We start from the raw sequence: 22,513 nt of genomic DNA on the forward strand, positions 1-22,513 counted from the left end.
GGACTATTTCTTTTTAAACTAATTCTTGGGATGTGGATGTCACTGTTGAGGCCAACATTTATTGCCCATTCCAAATTGCCCTAGAAATGGTGATGGTGAGCTGACTTCTTAAACTGCTTCAGTCCATGTCATAGGTACTCCCACAGTACTGAAAGGGAGAAAATTCCAGGATTTTGATGCTGTGATAGTGAAGGAATGTCAATGTATTCCCAAGACAGGATGACGTGTAGCTTGGAGGGGAACTTCCAGGTTGTGGTGTTCCCATGTGTCGCTGACCTTCTCCTTCTACATGATAGAGGTCATGATTTTGGAAGATGGTGTCTTATGGAGCCTTGGTGAATTCCTGCAGTGCATCTGAAGATAGTACACATGGCTTCTACTGTGCATCAGTGGTGGAGAGAGTAAATATTTGTGGATGGGGTGCCTGTTTTGTCCTGGATGGTGTCAAGCCTCTTGAGTGTTATTGGAGCTGCATTCATTCAGAGACTTCGACATCCTTTCAAAAATGTTGTGGCCAAAACTGGACTCTGTACTTCAGCTGTGGACTGAACAGAACCTCCTAAAGATCCAGCATTACGTCCCCACTTTTGTACGCAATACTTCTATTTATGAAGCTTAAGATCCCATATACTTTATGAACCACTCCCAATATGTCCTTCCACCTTCAAAGATGTGTACATCTATCCTTCGCACTCTTTTGAACTGTGCCGTTAAGTCTATATTGACCCTTTGTATTCTTTCTGCCAAAATGCATCACCTTGCACTTGCATTAAATTCTATTTAGAACTCGCCTGCCCTTTTTGCTAGCCTGTCCTGTTATGGTCAATTTGTGTAATCCTCCCTGTTTGCTATTCCTCTAACTTTGGTATCATTGGCAAATTAATCTTTACCCTGTATTCCAAGATCCAAGTCATTGATTAAGTATCAAAAACGAACTGCAATCATAGCACTGACCTTTGGGGCACAGCACTGTGCCATCGTTCAGTCTGAAAAATAATTAACCACTACCCACTGTTTTCTCTCCTTAAATGAAGTATTTTCGAATTGAACACTGACCCTTCTATTAAGTGAGCCTCAATTTTCTCATTTCACCTGACAAAGGATCAGCACTCCAAAAGCTTGTGATTTCAAATAAACCTGTTGGACTGTTGTAACTTGGTATCATGTAATCTCACATCTTGTTAATTTTATTAAACAGCCTTTCATGTGGCACTTTGTGAAACGTTTTCCCGTTTTATTGTTTTTCCTCTAATGACAACATACGTTGCACACTGGTTAGCAGTGCTGCCTCACAGGGCCAGGGACCCAGGTTCAAATCATAGTTTGGGTCACTGTCTGTGCGTAGTCTGTATGTTCTCCCCGTGTCTGCGGGGGTTTCCTCGGGGGGGCTCCAGTTTCCTTCCACAGTGCAAAAGACGTGCTGGTTAGGTGCATTGGCCATGCTAAATTCTCCCTCAGTGTATCTGAACAGTTGCCAGAGTGTGGCAACTCAGGGATTTTCACAGTAACTTAATTGCAGTGTTAATGGAAGCCTATTTATAATACTAATAAATAAACCAACTTCAATTTTTTATTACATAGTCCAATAAAAAAATTAACAGTAACATTTCCAAACCAAAAAAAAGTTCTATTTGCATAAATGCACAAAACAAAAATACCATAAGCACTGCTCTTGTTGCTGAATCTCGTCACTTTCTCAACCTCTCCGTGGGCTCATATCAGGGAACAGTTCTCACTGTCAATTGGAGCTGAGCGGGGGCATCTGACGCTTGTGCGGAACCTCCTGGGTTTGTAGTTCTCATTGGGCTCAGCAAGCAGAGGGAGCCCAGGCTGGGGGAACTATATTTTGTGGAGATGCCAGCGTTGGACTGGGATAAACAAGTAAGAAGTCTCACAACACCAGATTAAAGTCCAATAGGTTATTTGGTAGCAAATACCACTAGCTTTCAGAGCGCTGCTCCTTTGTCAGGTGACTGGGAAGTTCTGATCACAGACAGGGCATATAAAGGCACATACCCAGCTTACAGAATACTGATTAGAATGCGAGTCTTTACAGCTAAAGGTGCAGACGATGTGAGTGGAGATAGCATTAAGCACTGGTTAAAGAGATGTGTATTGTCTCCAGACAGGACAGTAAGTGAGTTATGGGTGTTACAGATAGCGTGATACGAACCCAAGATCCCGGTTGAGGCCGTTCTCGTGTGTGGAACTTGGCTATCAGTCTCTGCTCAGCGACTCTGCGCTGTATGTCATGAAGTCCGCCTTGGAGAATGTTTACCCAAAGATCAGAGGCCAAATGCCCAGGACATTTACTGTCCTGTCTGGAAACAATACACACATCTCTTTAACCTGTGCTTAACGCTATCTCCACTCACACTGTCTGCAGATTGAAGACTTGATTAGCTGTCTTCTCACATTCTAATCAGTATTCTGTAAACTGAGTGTGTGCCTTTATATGCCCTGTTTGTGATCAGAACTCCCCACTCACCTGACAAAGGGGTGGAGCCTCGAAAGCTAGTGGCTTGTGCTCCCAAATAAACCTGTTGGACTTTAATCTGGTGTTGCGAGACTTCTTCTTGGAACTACATTTCCCAGAGGGCGGTGTGGGGAGGCGGTGACGTGGAGTCGGAATGTAGCAGCGTTCCAATCGAACGTTGCCCAGAGCCGGGGAGGTAGCGAGTTATTGATACAGTCCGAGCCGCGCCCAGGTGAGCAGCATCGCAATCAGCTGCAGGAGGAGCGGCTGCGAGCTTCCCTTCTCCCCGAATTGTGCTCTCAGCCCAACAAGGGGGAGAAGGGAGGGAAACTCTGCCGCCGCGGGCTGAGTGCCGTCCTTCCGCAGGGCGGCCGCATTGAGCAGGGGAGGGGGGGAAGATCGGTGCAGGTACCGGCTCCCTGTCTGCCATCTGACTCGATCCGACGACACGACACCGGTTGGGCGCCAGGTTGTCGTCGACCGATCGACTGCGCCGCCTTTCCTCCCTCCCCCGCGGCCGATCCCTTCAACCCACGCATTTGAAAAGAGGCCGAGTCGAGCAGAGTGACTGTCAAATCATCCGTGTGTGTGTCGAAACAGCAATATGAAGATCAAGGACGCCAAGAAGCCTTGTGAGTTATTAAATTATTAGCCCGTGTTTCCTCAGCAATAACATCGTTACAAAATCGAGTGTAAAACTGGGGGGGGGGGGGGGGGAAGAATAACAATTATTCCGTATATATTTGACGAACAGGCAGTCAAATTTAATTGAAATGCGCGATGATACGGATCCCTGGCTTATTTCTAAGAGGAAGAAATAATTCGATACATTGCAATGAAGTGATCGTAAGCATTGAAACGAAATGTCGTGCGAGGACCATCTTTCAGGAAATAGCCATTTATAACGCTGATTTTCCCCTTCAGGAAGTAGAGTCACGATAGTAACGGAAGAGACGCTTGTGTTCTCAATTTTGAGAAGCCTGCACATTGGTCTCATTTTTAGTGATCACTGCGCACCGCTCCATTAGCTCACTCGATTTTACTGACGTAGGTAAATTTGACATTTTTTTTGTCTTTCCAAATTCGTTGGAAATTTTACTGGGAAGGGTTTTTTTTATATATATATATAGCTTCATGTGTATTTAAGTGCGTTGTTCCGACACTGCATCAATTGCTGTCTTAATGATCAGTGATCTTATTGAAACTTACAAAATCCCTCAGGGGCTGAACAGGGGTAAATACAGAAAGGATGTTTCCCCTGGCCGGGGCTGGGCCAGTGGGTAGTTGTTGGGGGTGATGCTAGACCCAGACCCAGACCTCAGAAAAGAGGTAGGTTATTTAGAACAAAAATGAGGAATTTGGAATGCTTATGCCAGCGAGCTTTAAAAGCTGAGTAATTGAGTATGCTCAGACAGTGACTGATAGATTTCCAGTTGCTAATAGTATCAAGGAATATGGGAATATGGGGCTAGTGTGGGGATAATGGTACTGAGGTAGACAATCTGTCATGATCTGATTGAATGGCACAGCAGGCTCGAGAAGCTGAACACTCACTCCTATGTTTCAAGATAATGTACTTTGCAATGTTTAGCAATTCTTATATGATCTGTTATACTGTCTGTAAAGATAACATGAAGGAATAAGTTTTTCGAACTCCCCTTGAATGTATATAACAATTGTGAGTGTTATTGTAAAGCTCCTCTGTCGTGTGATTGTAAATCTACCCAATTAAAGATTAACTTAACAAACAATATTTTTTGGTACATAAAAAGAATTAACCCTGTACCTTGATTATTTAATAAATCAGTGTTTGCAATTTAAGAAGAAGCTTAAATGCTGAGAATAAACACAATGAAGCACTAAGGTTTAAATTCACTTTGTATAAGTGTATTTTTTAAATTCTGATTTAATTTACTGCCCTTATTGTCAGGTTAGTGTGAATTATACTTCTGAGATGTTACAAACAAATCATGATGACATATTCAAATAAATAGATGTGACTTTAAAATAATTATTTTTTATGAATGAGTATTTTAAGCGTAAAGTAGCAATTAAACCCATGATTTAAGAAATTCAAAATATCTAGACTTGTAAATTACAAGATTAATTATACATATTTAAACCACTGATGTCCCATTCTTTAAATTTATTTCCAAATAAATTTAACTGGACTGAGTGGCATTGCGGCACAGTGATTAGCACTGCTGCCTCAAAGCACCAGGGATGTGGGTTAGATTCCAGTCTTGGTGGAGTCTGCACATTCTCCCCGTGTTTGCATCGGTTTCCTCCCACAGTCCAAATATGTGTAGGTTAGGTAGATTGTCCATGCTGAATTGTCCCTTAGTGTTCTGAGATATGTAGGTCAGGGGGCTTAGTAGGGTAAATACATGGGAGTGGGCCTGGGTAAGATGCTTTGTCAAGAGAGTTGGTGCAGGCTCAATGGGCTGAATGACCTCCTGCCCTATAGGGATTCTATGGAATGATTCACAGATTTGTTTTCTAGATTGATTTACTTATTTGAGTTTAAAAATCCAGCAGAATGTTTTGTTTTAAATTATTCTCATTGATGGGAGAGTGGCTAGTATTGGTTATAGTAAGAATTTCAAATTTCATCGTTGGTGATGGATAGGTTGCCTGATCAAACAAGCTGCTTTGTCCCAGATGGAGTTGAGCTTCTTGGGTGTTGTTGGAGCTGCACTCATCCAGGCAAGTGGATGGTATTCCATCACACTCTTGACTTGTGCCTTATAGATGGTACATAGACTTAGTAGAGTCAGGAAATCATAGAATCCTTACAGTACAGAAGGAGGTCATATGGCCCATTGAGTTTGCACTGATAGAGCATTATTACCTAACCACATATATTTACCTTACTAATCCCCTGAACCTACACATCTTGGGATATTAAGCGGCAATTTAGCATGACTAATCCACTTAACCTGTACATCTTTCTGGACTATGGGTTAACTTGATGCTGAATTTGCAATCTCCTAACCTCCTCTTGTAGACACAGCATTTATATAGCTGGTCCAGTTCAGTTTCTGGTCAATGGTAGCCATCGGGATATTAATAGTGGGAGATTTAAGAATGGTAATGCTGTTGAATGTCAGGGACAGGTGAATCAGTTCCCTTTTGATGAAAATGGTCATTTTTGGCACTTGTCTGAATGTGAGTGTTATTTCCCAATTACCAGCCCTGTTAGCCAGGTCTTGCTGCATGTGGGCATGGGATATGTCAGTATCTGAGGAGTTGCAAATGGTACTGAGCATAACAATCGTCAGCGACTATCCCCACTTTTGACCTTAGGGAGGGGAGGTCATTGAAGAGGACAGTTGAGCCTAGAACACTACCCTGAGGAACTCCTGCAGTGATGTTCTGGGGCTGAGATTATTGACCTCCAACAACGACAACCATTTTTATTGTGGTAGGTCAGGCTCCAATCAGTGGAGAGTTTTTCCCCGATCCCTGTTGACATCAGTTTTGCTAGAGTTCCTTGATACCACACTTGGTTAAATGCTGCCTCGATGTCAAGGACATTCTCCCTCTTGCCTCTTGAATTCAGCTCTTTTGTCCACGTTCCAACTAAAGCCATAATGAGATCAGGTGCCAAGTGGCCCTGGCGGAACTCAAGCGAAGCATCAGTTAATGCTGAGCATACTGCATGATACTGTCGATAGCCCATTCCATCACCTACTGATGATTGAGAGTAGACTGACGTGGTGGTAATTAGCTGGATTGGATTTGTCCTGCTTTTGTGGAAAAGACCTGGGCACTTTTCTACGTTATCAGATAGATGCCGGGAGCTGTTGTGGAACAGCTTCAGCAAGGATGCAGCTAGTTTTGCAATGCAGATCTTCCGTACAATAGCCAAGATATTGTCATGGCCCATAGCCTTTGTTGTATCCATCGGCTTCAGCTGTTTCTTGACATGCTGTGAAGTGAATCACATTAACTGAAGACTGGCATCTGTGATGTTTGGAATCTTGAGGAGGCTGAAGAGAATCATCCACTCAGCACCACTAGTTGAAACTGGTTGCAAATACTTTAGTTTTATCTTGCTCTGGCATTGAGAGGCTACTTGTGTAGCCATTGCCTCCTGTTAGTACTACAGTTCATGACTAGATGCTGCAGTACTGCAGAGCTTTGGATATGAGCTAGGCACTCATCAGATGCTGCTTCAGCAGTTTGGCATGCATGTAGTCCTGTGGTTTTGTTTCACTAGGTTCACACATTTTTATGTATACCTGGTGCTGCTTCAAATATCTTGTTCTTCTGCACTCCTCCTTGAACAATGACTGATTCCCCCAACTTGATGGTAATGGTAAGGTGGGGGGTTATGCCAGCCCATGAGGTCACAAATTGTGATTAAATACAATATAGAAACAAAAAGATAAGTCATTGATGTGCATGCTGTGCCTGTGGTTGGATAAATAACAGAAGAAAAGTCCAGTCCCCTTCAATGGATAGGGTAGAGGTAGAGAGATTCTTCCCGCTTAGAAAGGATAGCAGGACTAGAGGGCACAGCCTCAAGATAAGGGAGGGGCAGTTTAGATCAGAATTCAGGAGGAACTTCTTCACTCAAAGGGTGGTGAATCTCTGGAATTCTCTGCCCATTGAAGTGGTGGAGGCTACCTCGCTAAATATATTTAAGTCACGGGTAGATAGGTTTTTGGCAGACAAGGGAATTAAGGGTTATGGGGAGAAAGCGGGAAAGTGGAACTGATCCACTTCAGATCAGCCATGATCTTACTGAATGGCGGGGCAGGCTCGAAGGGCTAGATGGCCTACTCCTGCTCCTATTTCTTATGTTCTTAACTGAACTGCATGAGGAGGAATTATGTACCACTGCCAAGGCCAGAGAGGATCTCATTTGGGACATTGGTTAGTGCCATTTTACTGCTGTAATAGGATTGGAAATTGAATTGGAGTGATTCAAACCAGGATTTCTAGGAAAGATGGGTGCTAGCTTGAAGAACCCAGTTCAAGAACTGGAGAGGAAAGGGAGGTGGGGTGACTCATAAGGAAATGTTGACAGTAGTTGAGAAATTTGATAATGTGATGCGGTAAAAGGTTAAGTCACTATGTTCCCAGATGACTATATTCCCCCCTTTGAGAGGGAAGTGGCCCCCACCCCCAATGATGTGATATGAGAGAGAAGGCAACACCCAAAGAAAGGGAACTATTTACGATATTAACTAGGATGGAAACTCTGAAGAGAAGTTGAATCAGGGAAGAGGGTATTATGGACAGATGAGATTGGAGCGAACAGAAAGAAGAAAAAGTAGAAAGGTTGGCAAGTTCAAGGCTGGGGCAGAAATGCAGAGTAATCCTGAGGAAATTTAACTATTTGGGCATGAGAAGAGGCGGAGTTGATCTCAGTCTTGATGAGAGAAGTCCATGAGCTCTTGTCACTTGTCACTTGTTTCAGGTGAGGTTTAAAGAAATGATTGGTAATGTAGAAAATGAGCTGGGTGTTTTCTTTACTGTCCAGTGTGACCTGAGAGTAGTGGGTGAAACTTGATGAAGCTTAATATGGTTCAAACAAATCATTCATAGCATTGCAACAAAATGCAATAAATTTTGGTTTATTCCAGTATTGGTATATACATGTGTTTTGTTTTATGCCTTTCTCAATGGTGTTGTTTTTATTCATCCTTGGGTTGTGAGCTTCACTGATTGACAAGGCCTGCCTTTATTGTCCATCCCTAATTGTCCTGGAGGAAGTGGGAGTGAGCTGCATTCTTGAACTGCTCCCATGTGCTGAACATATCATAAAAATTATATTATTGTAAAAGCTAAATCTCTTGCTGCATGGGAAAGCCATTTAATGTAACGATTGCACAAGACTAAAGCTGTGCAACAGCCTGAAATCTTGGGGCTTGTACTCCTATTAGATCCAATATAAACATTAGCCAATTCATTAAATTGTTTATGCACATAACTCTTTCACACAGTGCTGTTACTTGCAGCTTTAGGTTGACCTCTGAAGCTTGAAAAATCCTTCCAAAAAAGATTGACTTACAAGCCAAACATCAACAATGGATTTTTTATTCATATACGGGATAGGCCAGCATTTGTTGCCCTTTCCTAGTTCCCCTTAAGAAGGTGGTGGTGAGCCGCCACCTTGTTTTCTGCAGTCCCTGAGGTGTAGGTACATACACTGCTACTGGGGAGGGAGTTCCAGGATTTTAACCCAGCAACAGTAAAGAAATGACGATATATTTCCAAATCAGGATGGTGAATGACATGGAGGGGAACTTCTAGGTGTTGTCTACCGTGGCATCTGCTCCCTTTAAATGGTGGTGGCTTTGGGAGGTGTTGCCTATGGAGCCTTAGTGAATTCCTGCGGTGTATCTTAGAGATAGCCCACACAGCTTCCAGTGTTTGTCAGTGTTGGTGGGAATTAATGTTTGTGGATGGGGTACCAATCAAGCGGGTTGCTTTGTTCTGGATGGTATCAAGCTTCTCCAGTGTTTTTGGAGCTGCAGTTAGCCATGCAAGTGGTGAGTCTTCCATCACATTCCTGATTTGTGCCTTGTAGATGGTGGACCAGCTTTGGGGAGTTAGGAGATGTTACTCGCTTCCTAGGTTACTTCCTAGCCTCCAATCTACTGTTGTAGCCATGGTATTTATACGGCTCATTTAGTTCAGTTTCTGAAAGTAAATATGTTAATTCATCCCTATTGGGAGTTACTGAAAAGCTGTTCGCTGCTTCTGTGGGAAGATGGCAAAACTGAACTCTACGCTTTTGGGAAGGAGGAATATTTTCAAAATTTTTATTTGATAATTCAGTTTCTGGTGCCTTGCAATAGATGTTTGTACCCAAATAAAATAAATCATTCTCTGCCAGTCCAACTGCACTTACGAAAGAAAGTGAGAATATTCAAGCCCTTCTTTCCTCTATTATAATCTAACAGTGAAATAACATGTGGGAACATCAATCTGTAGTTGACTAATTAATGCACATGTAACTCCATAAAAACATGTGCCTGCTTTCAAATCAGTTAACAATGTGCACTTTCAGTTATCTAGTAATACCCCTTAAAGACACTTCTTAGATGAACAGAGACCCAACTCCCAACGTTTTACAGCGCTTTTAAAGTCCACCAGTGCCCCACCTTGAGGTTCCAGGAATAACAAGACCCCTGAAAAATGATTGCAGGCGCCAGCATCCCCAGAGCCAAAGTGATAAAATGTAATTGAAAACAGAAAATGCTGGATTAACTCAGCAGGGCTGGTAGCATCTGTGGAGAGAAAGAGTTAATGTTTCTGGTCTAAATGGCCCCTCTTAATTTCAGAATTTATTTCCGATTCCTAGCTTCATTTTGCTTTTATCTGAGTGATAAAATGTACACAGGTTACCCATGGAACTTTGTCCACTGGATGGTCTTGCAGTTCACATAAAGCAGAATGAAAAATTTTACATCCATTTTATTGTGAATTCTCAACATGTTTTCAGTAAATCATTTTAAAAAGTTGTAAATTTTTTTTAATGTAGCTATCAAATTCCATGATGCTTCCCCATGGTATGATTGAGGTAATTCTGCATTTCAAAATTTTCTAAAGGTACCGATGCTTTAGACATAGGTCTAACTCAAATTTAGGAAATTTATAAGCAGAAAAGTATGGAGGGTGTTGGAGTAAATGGACTTGTGTGCCGAGTATAGACCTAAGCATGTTTTTGGCACAAAGTATGGAGTTGTCTTGTGCACGAGATCGACTTGTATGCTGCAATCCACTGCAGTTAATTTAGCTGATTTGATTCAGTTCATTTGCATGTTTATTCACTTGTGTTGTCCAACAGAAAGTCACTGGACTTTGATCTAAAGTAATAAACAGAACGCCGTCAGATAAGATCAATGAAAAGATTGAGGAATTAAAACCAGCTGAGATCGAAACATCTTTGTTGTTTTGTAGTTTCCTTCATTATTTAGAAATAGTCAACCAGAAATAGGAAACAATGGTCAAAGGTTGATATTGTTTAAACCTGGAAAAGGGTCTGATCCAAGTGTTATCCCTCTTCAAGGGCCAATATATAATCTTTAGTTCAAGGGTGCTACCATAGAAAGCTGCTTACTATCCTGCTGTTGTGATTTTTCAGTGAGTGCTTCTGGTCAACAAATGGTGAATGTTTCTCAATTAAATCTTGTTTGAGGATGTATATTGACGAATTAATGGTTTCATGGACCAGTTAAATGCCTTTTTGGCTAAAGGAGTTGAGGAAAATATCAGTGTGGTTAATTTCTGCAAACGACATGAAGAAAGATTTGCAACTTTACAGTGCTTTCAACAACCTTGGGGCTTCACAAAACGCTTTGCAGCCAGCGAAATACTTCTGAAATATAGTTACTATTGTAATACAGGAGATGTGGCCTCCAGTTTGCACAGAACTATGTCCCAGAGCAGCAAATGTTATAATAATCAGATGATCTGTTTTAGTGATGTTGGTTGAAGAATAAATACTGATCAGCGTTCCTTAGTTCATTAAAATAGTGCCATGGGATCTTTTCCATTCACTCGAGAGGACAGACGTGGCCCCTGTTTCATGTTTCAACTAAAAGACGATGCCTTCAGCAGTACAGCATCCCTCAGTCCTAAGTTGCGTGGTCAGCCTAGACTCTGACTGTTCATCCTTGGAGTGGAGCTGAAACCCATAACTTTCCGACACTGGACAAGAGTGCTACTGACTTCGCCAGAGATGTCAAATGAATTTGATGGCCCTTTTCTATTTTAGTTTTGAAAAAAATTATTCTTTTAGTATGTGCCAAACATTTCATTACATATGCAGTGTGTACAGACTAGTTGACATGGCCTTTGTACAGAATATTTATTAAATCAGCAGAAGAATCTGTACTCAAAGGCTTAATCAAGATCAGTGGATTTATGCTCTCTAATCTATTTACACAGACCCAATTTGAAGACACTATGAATTTGTGGGTTTAAAGACAGGAAAATGACTTTGGACAGTTGTTTAGTTAGAACTGTAGAATTATTTAGAGAAATGCACTTTCTTTGCCCTCAAACGATCAAGTTTGTTCTAAAAACATCACGCTAGATGAGCAAAATTTAAGTCAGCAATGGTGAGAATGTTAACATGAGAAATACCATGTTGACATGAGAATAATCACAAAAAGTGATTATTTTTTTCTTGCCCTGCTGTGCGGGGTATTTATGTGGTTCTTTCCCAGCATTAATGCTGAATCAGTGAATAATGTATTTACACTAGGGCAACAAAATCATTTTATCTGATCTGACAACGAATAATTGGTCATAAAATTGATCAATTTGTTTTTGCTGTTAATGGTGACACTTTGTTTCATTGCAACACGTTTTCCCTGGCCGTATAGATTGGCAACTCCATTTTAAGATCTCCACCGGTGATGCTTTAGAATTAGCTGCATGACAACGTTAAAAATTTCTTCTTCCATCCCCAATCCATGAGTTATCTCGACTCCCTTGTCACCCTTTCTTTCCTAGTTCCAAACTAGCCAAGTCAGTAATAGGTTCCCTTTACTTGGAGTAGTCCCTCCTTTTCAACATCTCATCGTCACTGTCAAAAACTCACCCTCGGGCATGCATCTGTTCAGATTTTACTAATAACTATTCCGTTGACAAATTACCTTTTCCTCTCCAAGGTCTTTGATCATGTTGCTTCTCAATTCAGAGCCTATCACTCGTTCATCTCTTTCAGTGTATCCCTCCAAACTGAATTCTGCCCCAGCAATAGTGCCAAGAGCCCCAAATGATGATCTCAGTGATTCATGATGGTGTTCAATGCCTCTTCAACATCTCTACAGTTTCTGACTTGGTTGATCATGCCATCTCCTATCATAACCCAGCTCTGCAGGACTGCACGTTTTGGTTTCATTTATTTCTAATGTTGACTTCTGATTTCATTCACCACCCTCTCCCCTCGATTTTCGATGATCAGTCCTTTTCCTCATTCACATGTTGCTCTTCAGAGCGACAATTTGCAGATGTGTGCCATTGAAAGGTGCCTGCCATGTCACTCCATTTGTATGTGCCTGTGACATCCTGGTTCATAAAGATTTTATTTTGTACCTTTTCTCAAGCCAATTTTTAAAAATTCATTCTTGACATTGCAGCAAAGTTTCACCAGTGTTAGATATGCGCCCTGGTAATCCTTTCCTTTATCACAACCATTCTGGATAACATCAGCAATGTACATAATCTTTATATCTTTAAGACTGCTGTCAAGCAGGGTGTGAACTGAACCCTTTTTGGTCACATTGCTTGTTTGCACCTTTTGAGTGAGAAGGTTTTAATTTCACCAGCCCAAGTGAGATGGAGTCTCGTGTTCGTGTTCACTGTTACATGTGAATTGCGGTTTGTCAATTAATTTTCATGGAATACCATTTTTGGAATGGGTTGGCCGGCAGGTACTGGTATGGGGACAAGGCACCCAGATGTTTACCTGGTCTGATAAGCACATCAGGTCTGAATCTTGCATCTTGCAAAATATCTGAATTTTTAAAATTCTGCTGCCTAATCAGTAGAAGCTTCTTTGGTGGAAGATTTGATTTGAATATCACCAACTCAGATTGTTCCTGACACACTGACAAACATTAGTTTATATTCTTGGGTGAATTCATGCTCATTTGGCTGAGGGTTACAGCAGTTATGTACTGTATAGTCTGTTGTGACAACGTGACACGCCTCCTAAAACGCATATAGTAATTGCTATGGAGACGGATTAAATTACTTTTAGGATTGGCATTTTTTTAATACTGTTCATACCAGCTTCTTCCAGAAAATTCTTGTTCGATTTATTTGCCCCTTGTGGGTTTGTAAGAGCTTTATAAGTTATCTTTTTAGTTTGATATTTTTCTTTCAGCTTTTTTGCATTTTGCTCTAACTTTCATTCCCATTTACAACCTTGAATGAAAAGTTTGTTTTTACTTTCAACATTTTGTACTTTTTTATTTTTGCTGGTCTTGTTACTGTTCATTTCCATTAAAGCAATGAAACATTTGTGCAGATCTTTCAGCAAGGGTTTTGGGAAGAAAGAACCCAAGGAAATGGAGAAACAGAATTAAATCATCATAAAAGCAGATGATCTAAAAGGGAATAATTTGAGGACTAGGAAAGAGAAATAACAGAGAATGAAAATGAAAGACAAAGGCTGGGAGATGCAGCAGTGGAGACTCTGTGAATGCTCAAATCGACAATGCAACCACAGCGATCGTGCAAATGGAAATCATAGAACCCCTACAGTGCAGAAGGAGGCCTTTCAGTCCATCGAGGCTGCAGTGATGATTCCTGTAAACCCATGTATTTACCTTGCTAATCCCATCCCCCGCAGGGCAATTTCACATGGCCAATCAACCTAACCTGCACATCTTTGAAGTGTGCGAGGAAACCAGAGCACCTGGAGGAGAACTTGCAAACTCCTCAGAGGCAGTGACCCAAGGTTGGAATTGAACCCAGATCTCTGGTACTGTGAGGCAGTAGTGCTAACCACTGTGCCACCAAAGATTTTGTGAAGGAGGGAGAATCCAACTTTGTCTTTGTTCAGAACCACATACTTCTGACGAAGAACTACTTGTTACCCCAGAAATTGTATCCAGTCACTTTTTTTAAAAAAAGAATTTCCAATTTTGCCACTAAGTTTTCAATGAAATGCAATAGGATGAGACACTTGGAGTAGGTTTTTTAAAAAGCAGCCATACAATTATACATTTTATCTTTCTAAACTAGTCTGTTTGTTGAAAGCCTATTGAACTGTATCATTGACACTTTTCTGGTGCTTAGTGCTTGGGAGCAGTTTGAGGTGATGAGATCACATTGTGCAATGTGTAATGGAATATTAAAGTAGAATAAATTTAAGTAGGTTTTCCCCTCCCATTTATATTAAGTACATTGAACAGATTTATAAGATTTATTTTCTAAATACTATGTCAGGCAGTGCAGTTATTAATTAACTTCTAAACAATGTGCTTCTCTTCCAATGAAAATTTTAATCTTGTCTATCAAAGACATTTCCCTCACAAACATTTGCATACGTTTTTTCTGTCTCTAGTTTCCTCTCTCGTAAACTAAGATCTTGATGAAGCCAAATAGTTCAATGTGACCAGAGAAATCTCCCATTTATCAAAGGAACAGTATTTACTTTGGAAATGGGAATAAGTGATTAATCATACAGCCCAGTGATCTTGTTGCACCTTCAGTAAGATCACGTTTGATCTACCACTTTCTCACATTTCCCTCCCATATTTTTACTCCAGTCACACACAAATCTAGTTCTCAGTCCTAAATGATTGAGCATCAGGGACATTGGTCTGTCAGCTCTCCGCCAGAGCAATTTGGCTAAATCCCATTTCCCTACACTTTCCATGTAGTCCAGCAGTTGTTTTCTCTTTGGGTGTTTGTCCAAACCATTCACTGCCTGGAGAGTTTTTTCCCTAGTGTCACCTTTTTGGTACTTCGCCAGTCACCTTAAATTTGTGTTCTCTACTTCTCCATTGTTCCACCAGAGTGAACAGATTCTCCCTATCTACTGTGTCTGGATCACAACACTCTCCCTCAACCTTCCCTTCTCTAAGGGGGATAGCAACTAAGAAGCATATGAAATAAGAGTGAGGAATAGACCATTTGGCTTCTCAAGCCTGCTCTGCAGTCCAATAAGATCATGGCTGATTTGTTTTGTGTTGAGTTTTACATTTTAACTGCTGTCATACACCTTCCTCCTCCTCCTCCTCCCCCCGCCTCCCCCCAACCACCACTTCCAACTTCATAAATTATTCAGTGACCCTGCTTCCACTGCCTTTGGAGGCAGAGTGTTCCAAAATTGTACAACTTGGGGAAAAAAATTCTCATCTCTGTCCAAGAAGCAGGACCCAGTAAATTTAAAAGTGTCCCCTAGTCCTGGATTTGCCCTCAAGAGGAAGGTTCCTTTCACCTTCTACTTTGTCAGTATAATTCAGAATCTTGTATACTTCAATTACTTCACTCCTCACTTGTCTAAACTTCAGTAGAAATAAGACAAGTTAATTCCAGACGTCAATTGCATAATCCATCTCCCAATATATTTACATTTCTCCTTTAGGGAGACCAAAATTGCACAAAGTATTCAACTTCAGCAAGCATTAACAGGGATGAAGTAGAAAAGGGTCGAGAGCTTCAAGTTCTTGGGTGTCCAAATCACTGTCAACAAACTGTCCTGCTCTCTCTCTCTTCCCCCGCCCCCCCATGTTGATCTTTCTCTCCACCTGAGCTATGACTGCTTTGTCTGTATAGCATGTAAGAAACAATACTTTTCACTGAATGCTAATGTGTCAATAATAAATCAAATCAAAACATTTGAGATGCGCTCTCACCAATGCCTTGTACAACTGAAGCGTAAAATCCTTACTTTTAACTTCTCCAGTCTGTCTAAATAACTAAAATCCCTCATCCCTGGAATCATGCTCTTGATTTTCTTCTGCCTCATCTGTAATGCTTTCCTAAAATGATGATTCAGAAGTGGACACAATACTGTAGTTGAGACCTAACAAGTGTTTTGTAAAGCTTACTTATAACCTTCTCGCTTTGTACTTTTAATGCCTCTGTTTATAAAACCCAGATCCTGGGTGCTTTTTCAACCAAGATCTCAACCTGCTCTGTCATTTTCAATGATTTCTACACATTTATCCCCAGAGATCTCTATTCCTTCACCCCTTTTATTTTACCTCTCCTCATTCTTCCTATCAAACTGTTCCCTCTTATTAAATTTCAATTGCCATTCTATCAGCCCTTCCATATCCTCTTGTAGTCTTTCACTTCTTCTCGTGAATCACTCTTTTGAGTTTTGTGTCCAGTACACCTGAGTCTAAATTGTTAATGTACATCAGGAAATGCAGTGTTCCTGGTACAAATCCCTAGTGAATCCCCACAATGAAGCTTCCTCCAATCTGAAAAACCACCATTCACCACTACTGTTTCATATCATTCAACATACTACCATTGGCCACACCGTTGCTGACAAGCCCATCATGTGCGGTACTTCTTTAAATGCCTTTTGTCAGTATATATCAGTATATCAGTTGCATTGCCCTCATCAACCCTCTCTTTTACCTCAACAAATAACTCAATCAAATAAGCAAAACATGATTTGCCTTTAACATATGCATTGGCTTCCCTTAATTAATTTACATCTGTCCAAGTAACTGTTAAATTTAGCCCCAGACTTATCATTCCTAACATATTTCCAACTATCAACTTTTAAACTGACAGGCCTGTAGTTGCTTGTGTGCTTTTGAGTGAAGAAATTTCTCCTTGTCTCATTCCTCAGTGGTGGGCTCCTTATCCTGGAACTGTGATTCCTCTTCTAGACTTCCCAGCCAGGGGAAAAAATGTCTCTGCACCTACCATGCCAAGCTTTTCAGGAATCTTGCATGTTCTATCATGATCACCTATCATTCTCGTAAACTCCAGAAAATATGGACTCCATCTCTCCTCATTGGACAACAATCTAATTCCAGGGATCAATCTAGTCAATATTTGTTGCAGCTTCCACCCCACCCCTGAGGGCAAGTATATCCTTCCTTAGTTTGGGATATCAAACTATACATAGTAGCACAGATGTGGTCTCACCAATAGCTTGCATAATTTCATTTGATCTTCTTACCTGACTAAAATCATGAAGAGTAAGGTGCATTGTTTATTGAAGTGGGAGTGCACAACCAACTATCTTGAAATGGTGAATTTGATAAAAGCAAGATACTGCAGAAGCTGAAAATCTGAAATAAAAACAGATAATGTTGGAAAAGCTCAGCAGTCTGGCACATGTGGAGAGAGAGAGACAGAGTTAATGTTTCAAGTCTGTACAACTCCTCAGATCTGAGATTGCAAGTTCTACCATCCCAGAAGTGAAGCTGGAAATAAAGTTTGCTTTAACTTCATGATGTTCCACATGCACAGTCCCAGTAATTCTACATTTAATTAAACTTGCGATAGCCTGGCTGAACTGTACACTGATTCAGTTCCTTAGGTTTTGTGTACCTTGTCTTCGTGCTCCAGGCATCCCTTTGGATACTGTGGACACATTTTCTTACCGGCCATTCACACCATGTTCCTGCTGCATTGAGGTGGGAGAACTTGGCACCCAGCCAAATCCCCATTCACTGAGTGGGATGGGAAAATCATGCTGGCGTGAACAGTGGTAACGTTCAGCCTAACTGTCCTCCTTAAAACAAAACCTATCTTCTATTCAAAATTTTAGGGGCAGATTGTGACTTTCTAATGCTGCATCATCAAGCACTCAAAATTGCAATTGCTTGAAAATGAAGGACAAGAAGAATAACTGGAATTATGGCAGTGTTTTTCTTGGACACCAGATTTATTTATTAATTGACACAGAGTTGAGTTCTGTACAGTGTGTGATTTTCTTTTTTAAATTGCTGAAGTGTTGAGAATAAAGCTTGTAAATATGAGCATTGAGAGAATCTTGGGCCCCTTAACAATGTTGGCAGGCTTGATAGTGGCTGAAAGATTTGTGGTTATATTGATCGAATTGAATTTCAATTTAATGTTGTGGTTCATGTAAAAAGCCCTCCACAAAACCTCTAATAAAGGACTAATTTCATGTGCTTAACACAAATCCTTTCTGCCTTTAATTATTTATCTCAAATTTGTTCTGCTGCTTAGTATTGTTTGTGGGTTTTTTCTTCTGGCATTTTCAGATTTTCACATCTGTAATGTAGCATATATTTTGTCATTTCTTTGCAGCATTCCCGTGGTTTGGGATGGATATTGGTGGAACGCTGGTGAAATTAGTTTATTTTGAACCAATTGATATCACAGCTGAGGAGGAGGAGGAAGAAGTAGAAAGCCTAAAAAGTATTCGCAAGTACTTGGTGTCAAATGTTGCCTATGGGTCCACAGGCATCCGAGATGTGCACCTTGAGCTCAAAGACTTGACACTTTGTGGCCGCAAAGGAAACCTGCACTTTATTCGATTTCCCACACATGACCTACCTACCTTCATTCAAATGGGGAGAGACAAAAACTTTTCGACACTACACACCGTGCTTTGTGCCACAGGAGGGGGTGCTTATAAGTTTGAAGAAGAATTTCGTACGGTAAGAAATACGTTTGTGATAAAGATCCATTGCTGCAGATTAGAATGGTAATAAGGTATATTCATCATTCGGACCAGGAATAGAAAAAAATTGTTTTGTCCCTGGTTTGTTCTATCTGTGATTGAACAGGGGTGCAGTGTCACCCTATTATTTGCCTAGTGACACCATCTAAGGTTTGTGCCTTCAGGAATGATCACTTGAATGAAATGTTCATCAATTGCTAGGCACCCATCATCTTGAACCAATCAATGAAGTTTAAATATCAATATTCTTCATTATGAGGAGGACGGTAACTCAGTACTTAGGACTGCTGCCTCACAAGTGCCAGGGACCCGGATTCAATTCCGACCTCAGGTCACTGTCTGTGTGGAGTTTGCATGTTCTCCTCGTGTCTATGTGGGTTTCCTCCAGGTGCTCTAGTTTCCTCCCACAGTCCAAAGATGTGTGGGTTAGATGGATTGGCCATTCTAAATTGCACCTTAATAAAGGAGATTAACAGAGTAAATACGTGAGGTTACAGGGATAGGGTCTGGGTGGCGTTGTGGTCGGTGTAGACTCGAAGGGCTGAATATCCTCCTTCTGCACTGTAGGGATTCAAATAAAATAAAATCCAACTGTTTTTATTTCTCTGAACTAATCTTTTTTTGCAAAACTGTAGAACTGTTTGCAAGGGTAAATTCACCAAACCTGCAACCCCAGCATGGAACAGCTTTGGAAAGGAGCCCAAGTCAATCAGCACTGTGGAACCCTTAAGTACATCCAACAAGTGTTTAAAACCTAATCTTGGCATCACACTTCTCAATATATCTCCTATGGGATCAGCCATGATGGTATTAGATGGCAGAGCAGGCTCAAGGGCTGAATTGCCTACTCCTGCTCCTAGTTCTTACGTTCTTATTCTTGCCTCGTGCCTGCAATTTAAGCCGTGGCTCCTGACCTCAACAATAACAATTTGAGTTGACAGTGTACCATTGCATCATTGTGATAGTTTGGAAGCAACTAGCTGTGCTTTGAAGATGGGCAATTGTAGTGCAGTTTATAGTTTGCTGGGATCTCTGTTTCTCCCCCCTTGATCAATCCCTCTGTTCTCCTTTGCCGAATTCTAATCTGCTAATTTTTCTAACACCCTTTATTATGGCTCCCCTTTGGCTATCCTTAATTTCTATTGTAAGCCTTGGTTGGGCTGTTTTTCTGGTTTTACTTCTGCTTCTAAAGGAACGCATAACTGTTTCATTTTCTTTAGGTCATCAAAAATTTGCCACTGACACATCTCTTAATGAAGTTCCCTTATGTAGCATGGCCAACACGTACCTCGTCATAGTTCCCTTCTTTAAAATTGGGAACCTAGTTTTGAATTGGACCACTTCATTTTCCACCCTAATGAAGAATTCTGTTATGTTATCACTCTTCCCTAAAGGACCATACACAATGTTATTAATTAACCTCTTCTCATTGCACAAGACCAAATCTAGGATAGCTTATTCTCAGATTCATTCCTTGTGCACAGTCCAGGAATTAATTTGCTGTAGCATTATTGCCAATTTGGGTTACCTAGTCTCTCCGAAGTCACCCATGATTACTGTAGCACGCTTGCTACATGCATTTCTAAGTTCCTGTTTAATGCCATCCCTTATCTTACCACAAATGTTTGGAGGCCTGTAGAAAACTCCCACTAATGTTTCCTGCCCCTGGTTGCTTCCACCTAGACTGATTCTGTGCTTGCTCTTGCACTGATTTCATCTTTTACTAGCAACGCCATTCCACCCCGTTTTCTTTTTGCCTGATTGAAGACATAATTAGCACAAAGAAAGATGGTTGTGTTGCTGGAGCTCAATCATCTAAGTCTCTGGTCATCTTTTGCCATCTCATTTTTAATGACTGTTCCATTATTTCAAGCAATTTCATTATGATTGATGCTGGAAGATGTGCATAAGTTGATTAGTTGTTTTTGTTTTTTTAAATTACTTCCAACATTTAGTATGACGATCTGGTTCCTTCCTATCTTCTTCTATCTTTCTTTATTCGTCATTGTTAAAATTTAATCCATTTTATGGGAATGAACTCTGAACCTTGTGCCTTGCACAGAATTTCCTACTGCACTTGATTTGTCAGATTAAACAGGACCAATTTACTGTTTTCTCATTCATTTTTGAAAATAGGTAAAAATGGCAGAAAAACCTGGGCAAACAATTTCTTATTCTGAAATAAGTGCTGGAGATTGATATTGTTCTTCTGTAATTCTGTCAGACAAGGATCTTATACTGACCTTCCGTGACATTAAAAGACTTTGTTTATTTCAGATTGGTAATCTGCAGCTACACAAACTGGATGAACTGGACTGCCTGGTTAATGGCCTTTTGCACATTGACTCTCTCAGTTTTAATGGCCGGGCAGAATGCTATTACTTTGAGAATGCCTCAGACCCTGAGAAATGCCAGAAGATGCCTTTCAACCTTGATGACCCCTATCCGTTACTTGTGGTGAATATTGGTTCAGGCGTCAGCATATTAGCAGTGTACTCCAAGGACCATTATAAGAGAGTAACTGGAACAAGGTAAAATGTTACAAGATTACAGTAAGTTATGGGAGGAGTTCTCTGGCCGTTCATGCTGGTGGGACTCCAGTCCTGCTGGCAGCACAGCCCCACCTGTGGGTTTTGCGGCGGCATGGTGTGACATCATTGAGAAATCCCATTGATAGTGGTGGGACCAGAAAATCCCATCACCAGCGAACAGCACGCCACCTGCTGCTGCTGAGAAACACACAGCTAAGAGACCAGAGAATTCCCCCCTACACTATGATTGTATGGTGTCTGTGATTGTTTTAAAGTCATCATAGGAGATGCAACAATGTCTTTCTAGCTTCCCTGCCTTGTGTTAAGTGACTATGGAGCAACTGTAAAGTAAGGAAGCCCTCGGGCATGATATTGGTTGCCCAATAACTTCTTTAGAATTAATTTTCAAATATTTTATTAGAGGCCATAGTCATATCGCTGAACATTTAACCTGCATTTAAATGTCAGTGAATGGAGCTGTGTACATTTGTTGTATGTCACTTTACTGGACACCCAGGTGAAACAGCAAAATAATTGTATTTTTAAGCATGTTGCTGGAAGCAGGTTCTGGCTGCAGACCATAATCTGCAGCATAATGGCATTACCAGGCAAGTGCCTCCATCCACAGACTAGGCAAAACCAGTGGGGCCCTGTATTTTTTAAAAAAAACAAAACCAGTATGGCTTGGCAAACGTCAAAACTCAAATGAAAGTAATAAAAGAACAGGCGGAATGTTATAAAACTGGAGAGGGGGTGTTCTCCAACAGCTTGTCAGTTTTACCCATTGTGTTGCTCACATGACTGATCTAAAATGCCAGTGTCACCTGATATGTTGACTCTCTTCTTTTGGTTTTTAGTTTAGGAGGTGGAACCTTCCTGGGCCTCTGCTGTTTACTTACAGGTTGTGAGACTTTTGATGAAGCCCTTGAAATGGCATCAAAGGGTGACAGCACCACAGCTGACAAACTAGTGCGGGATATCTATGGGGGAGACTATGAACGTTTTGGTTTGCCGGGATGGGCAGTTGCATCCAGGTAGGTATAAATGATGATTGACTAGTTCTTTAAACACCCAGAACCCAATATCTCTAACATCCATGAAGCATTGCAGTTTTCAAGCAATAGTTTACGCTGCAAACAGAAATCAGGAGGATTTTTTTTTACAGGTTGCCTATTGGTCGTTTGCGCCAATAATGATACATGTAAGCTGCTTTTTTTTCAGGAGGATTTAATTTCTAAGGAGTGATTTTTAATAATAGACCTAGGCTACAAATGTATAGGAGAGGCATGCCAACAAATCCCTGCTGAAGGGTCTCGCCTAGAATGTATAGGAGATGTGTCTTAACAGATAATGGATCCCACCTGAAGTGCCAGCCAGCCTGACTTTGATGTTAAGAGACCCACT

General features: G+C 41.0%; 1 protein-coding gene across 1 annotated transcript in view; it reads left to right on the top strand.

Moving 5' to 3' along the window:
• Positions 1–2,704: 2,704 nt before the first annotated feature.
• The window catches only part of LOC145351914 (pantothenate kinase 3), a 37,628-nt gene continuing 17,819 nt past the window's right edge, over positions 2,705–22,513 (top strand). The window contains exons 1-4 of the mRNA XM_080201699.1: positions 2,705–3,108; positions 18,203–18,555; positions 20,856–21,109; positions 21,967–22,143. Coding sequence (XP_080057825.1) covers positions 3,081–3,108; positions 18,203–18,555; positions 20,856–21,109; positions 21,967–22,143 — 812 coding nt within the window. The 5' untranslated portion in view covers positions 2,705–3,080. The remainder of the gene's footprint in view (positions 3,109–18,202; positions 18,556–20,855; positions 21,110–21,966; positions 22,144–22,513) is intronic.

This window comes from Carcharhinus amblyrhynchos, chromosome 13 (assembly GCF_965287045.1).
Source record: "Carcharhinus amblyrhynchos chromosome 13, sCarAmb.v2.hapA, whole genome shotgun sequence".
Lineage (NCBI taxonomy): Eukaryota > Metazoa > Chordata > Chondrichthyes > Carcharhiniformes > Carcharhinidae > Carcharhinus > Carcharhinus amblyrhynchos.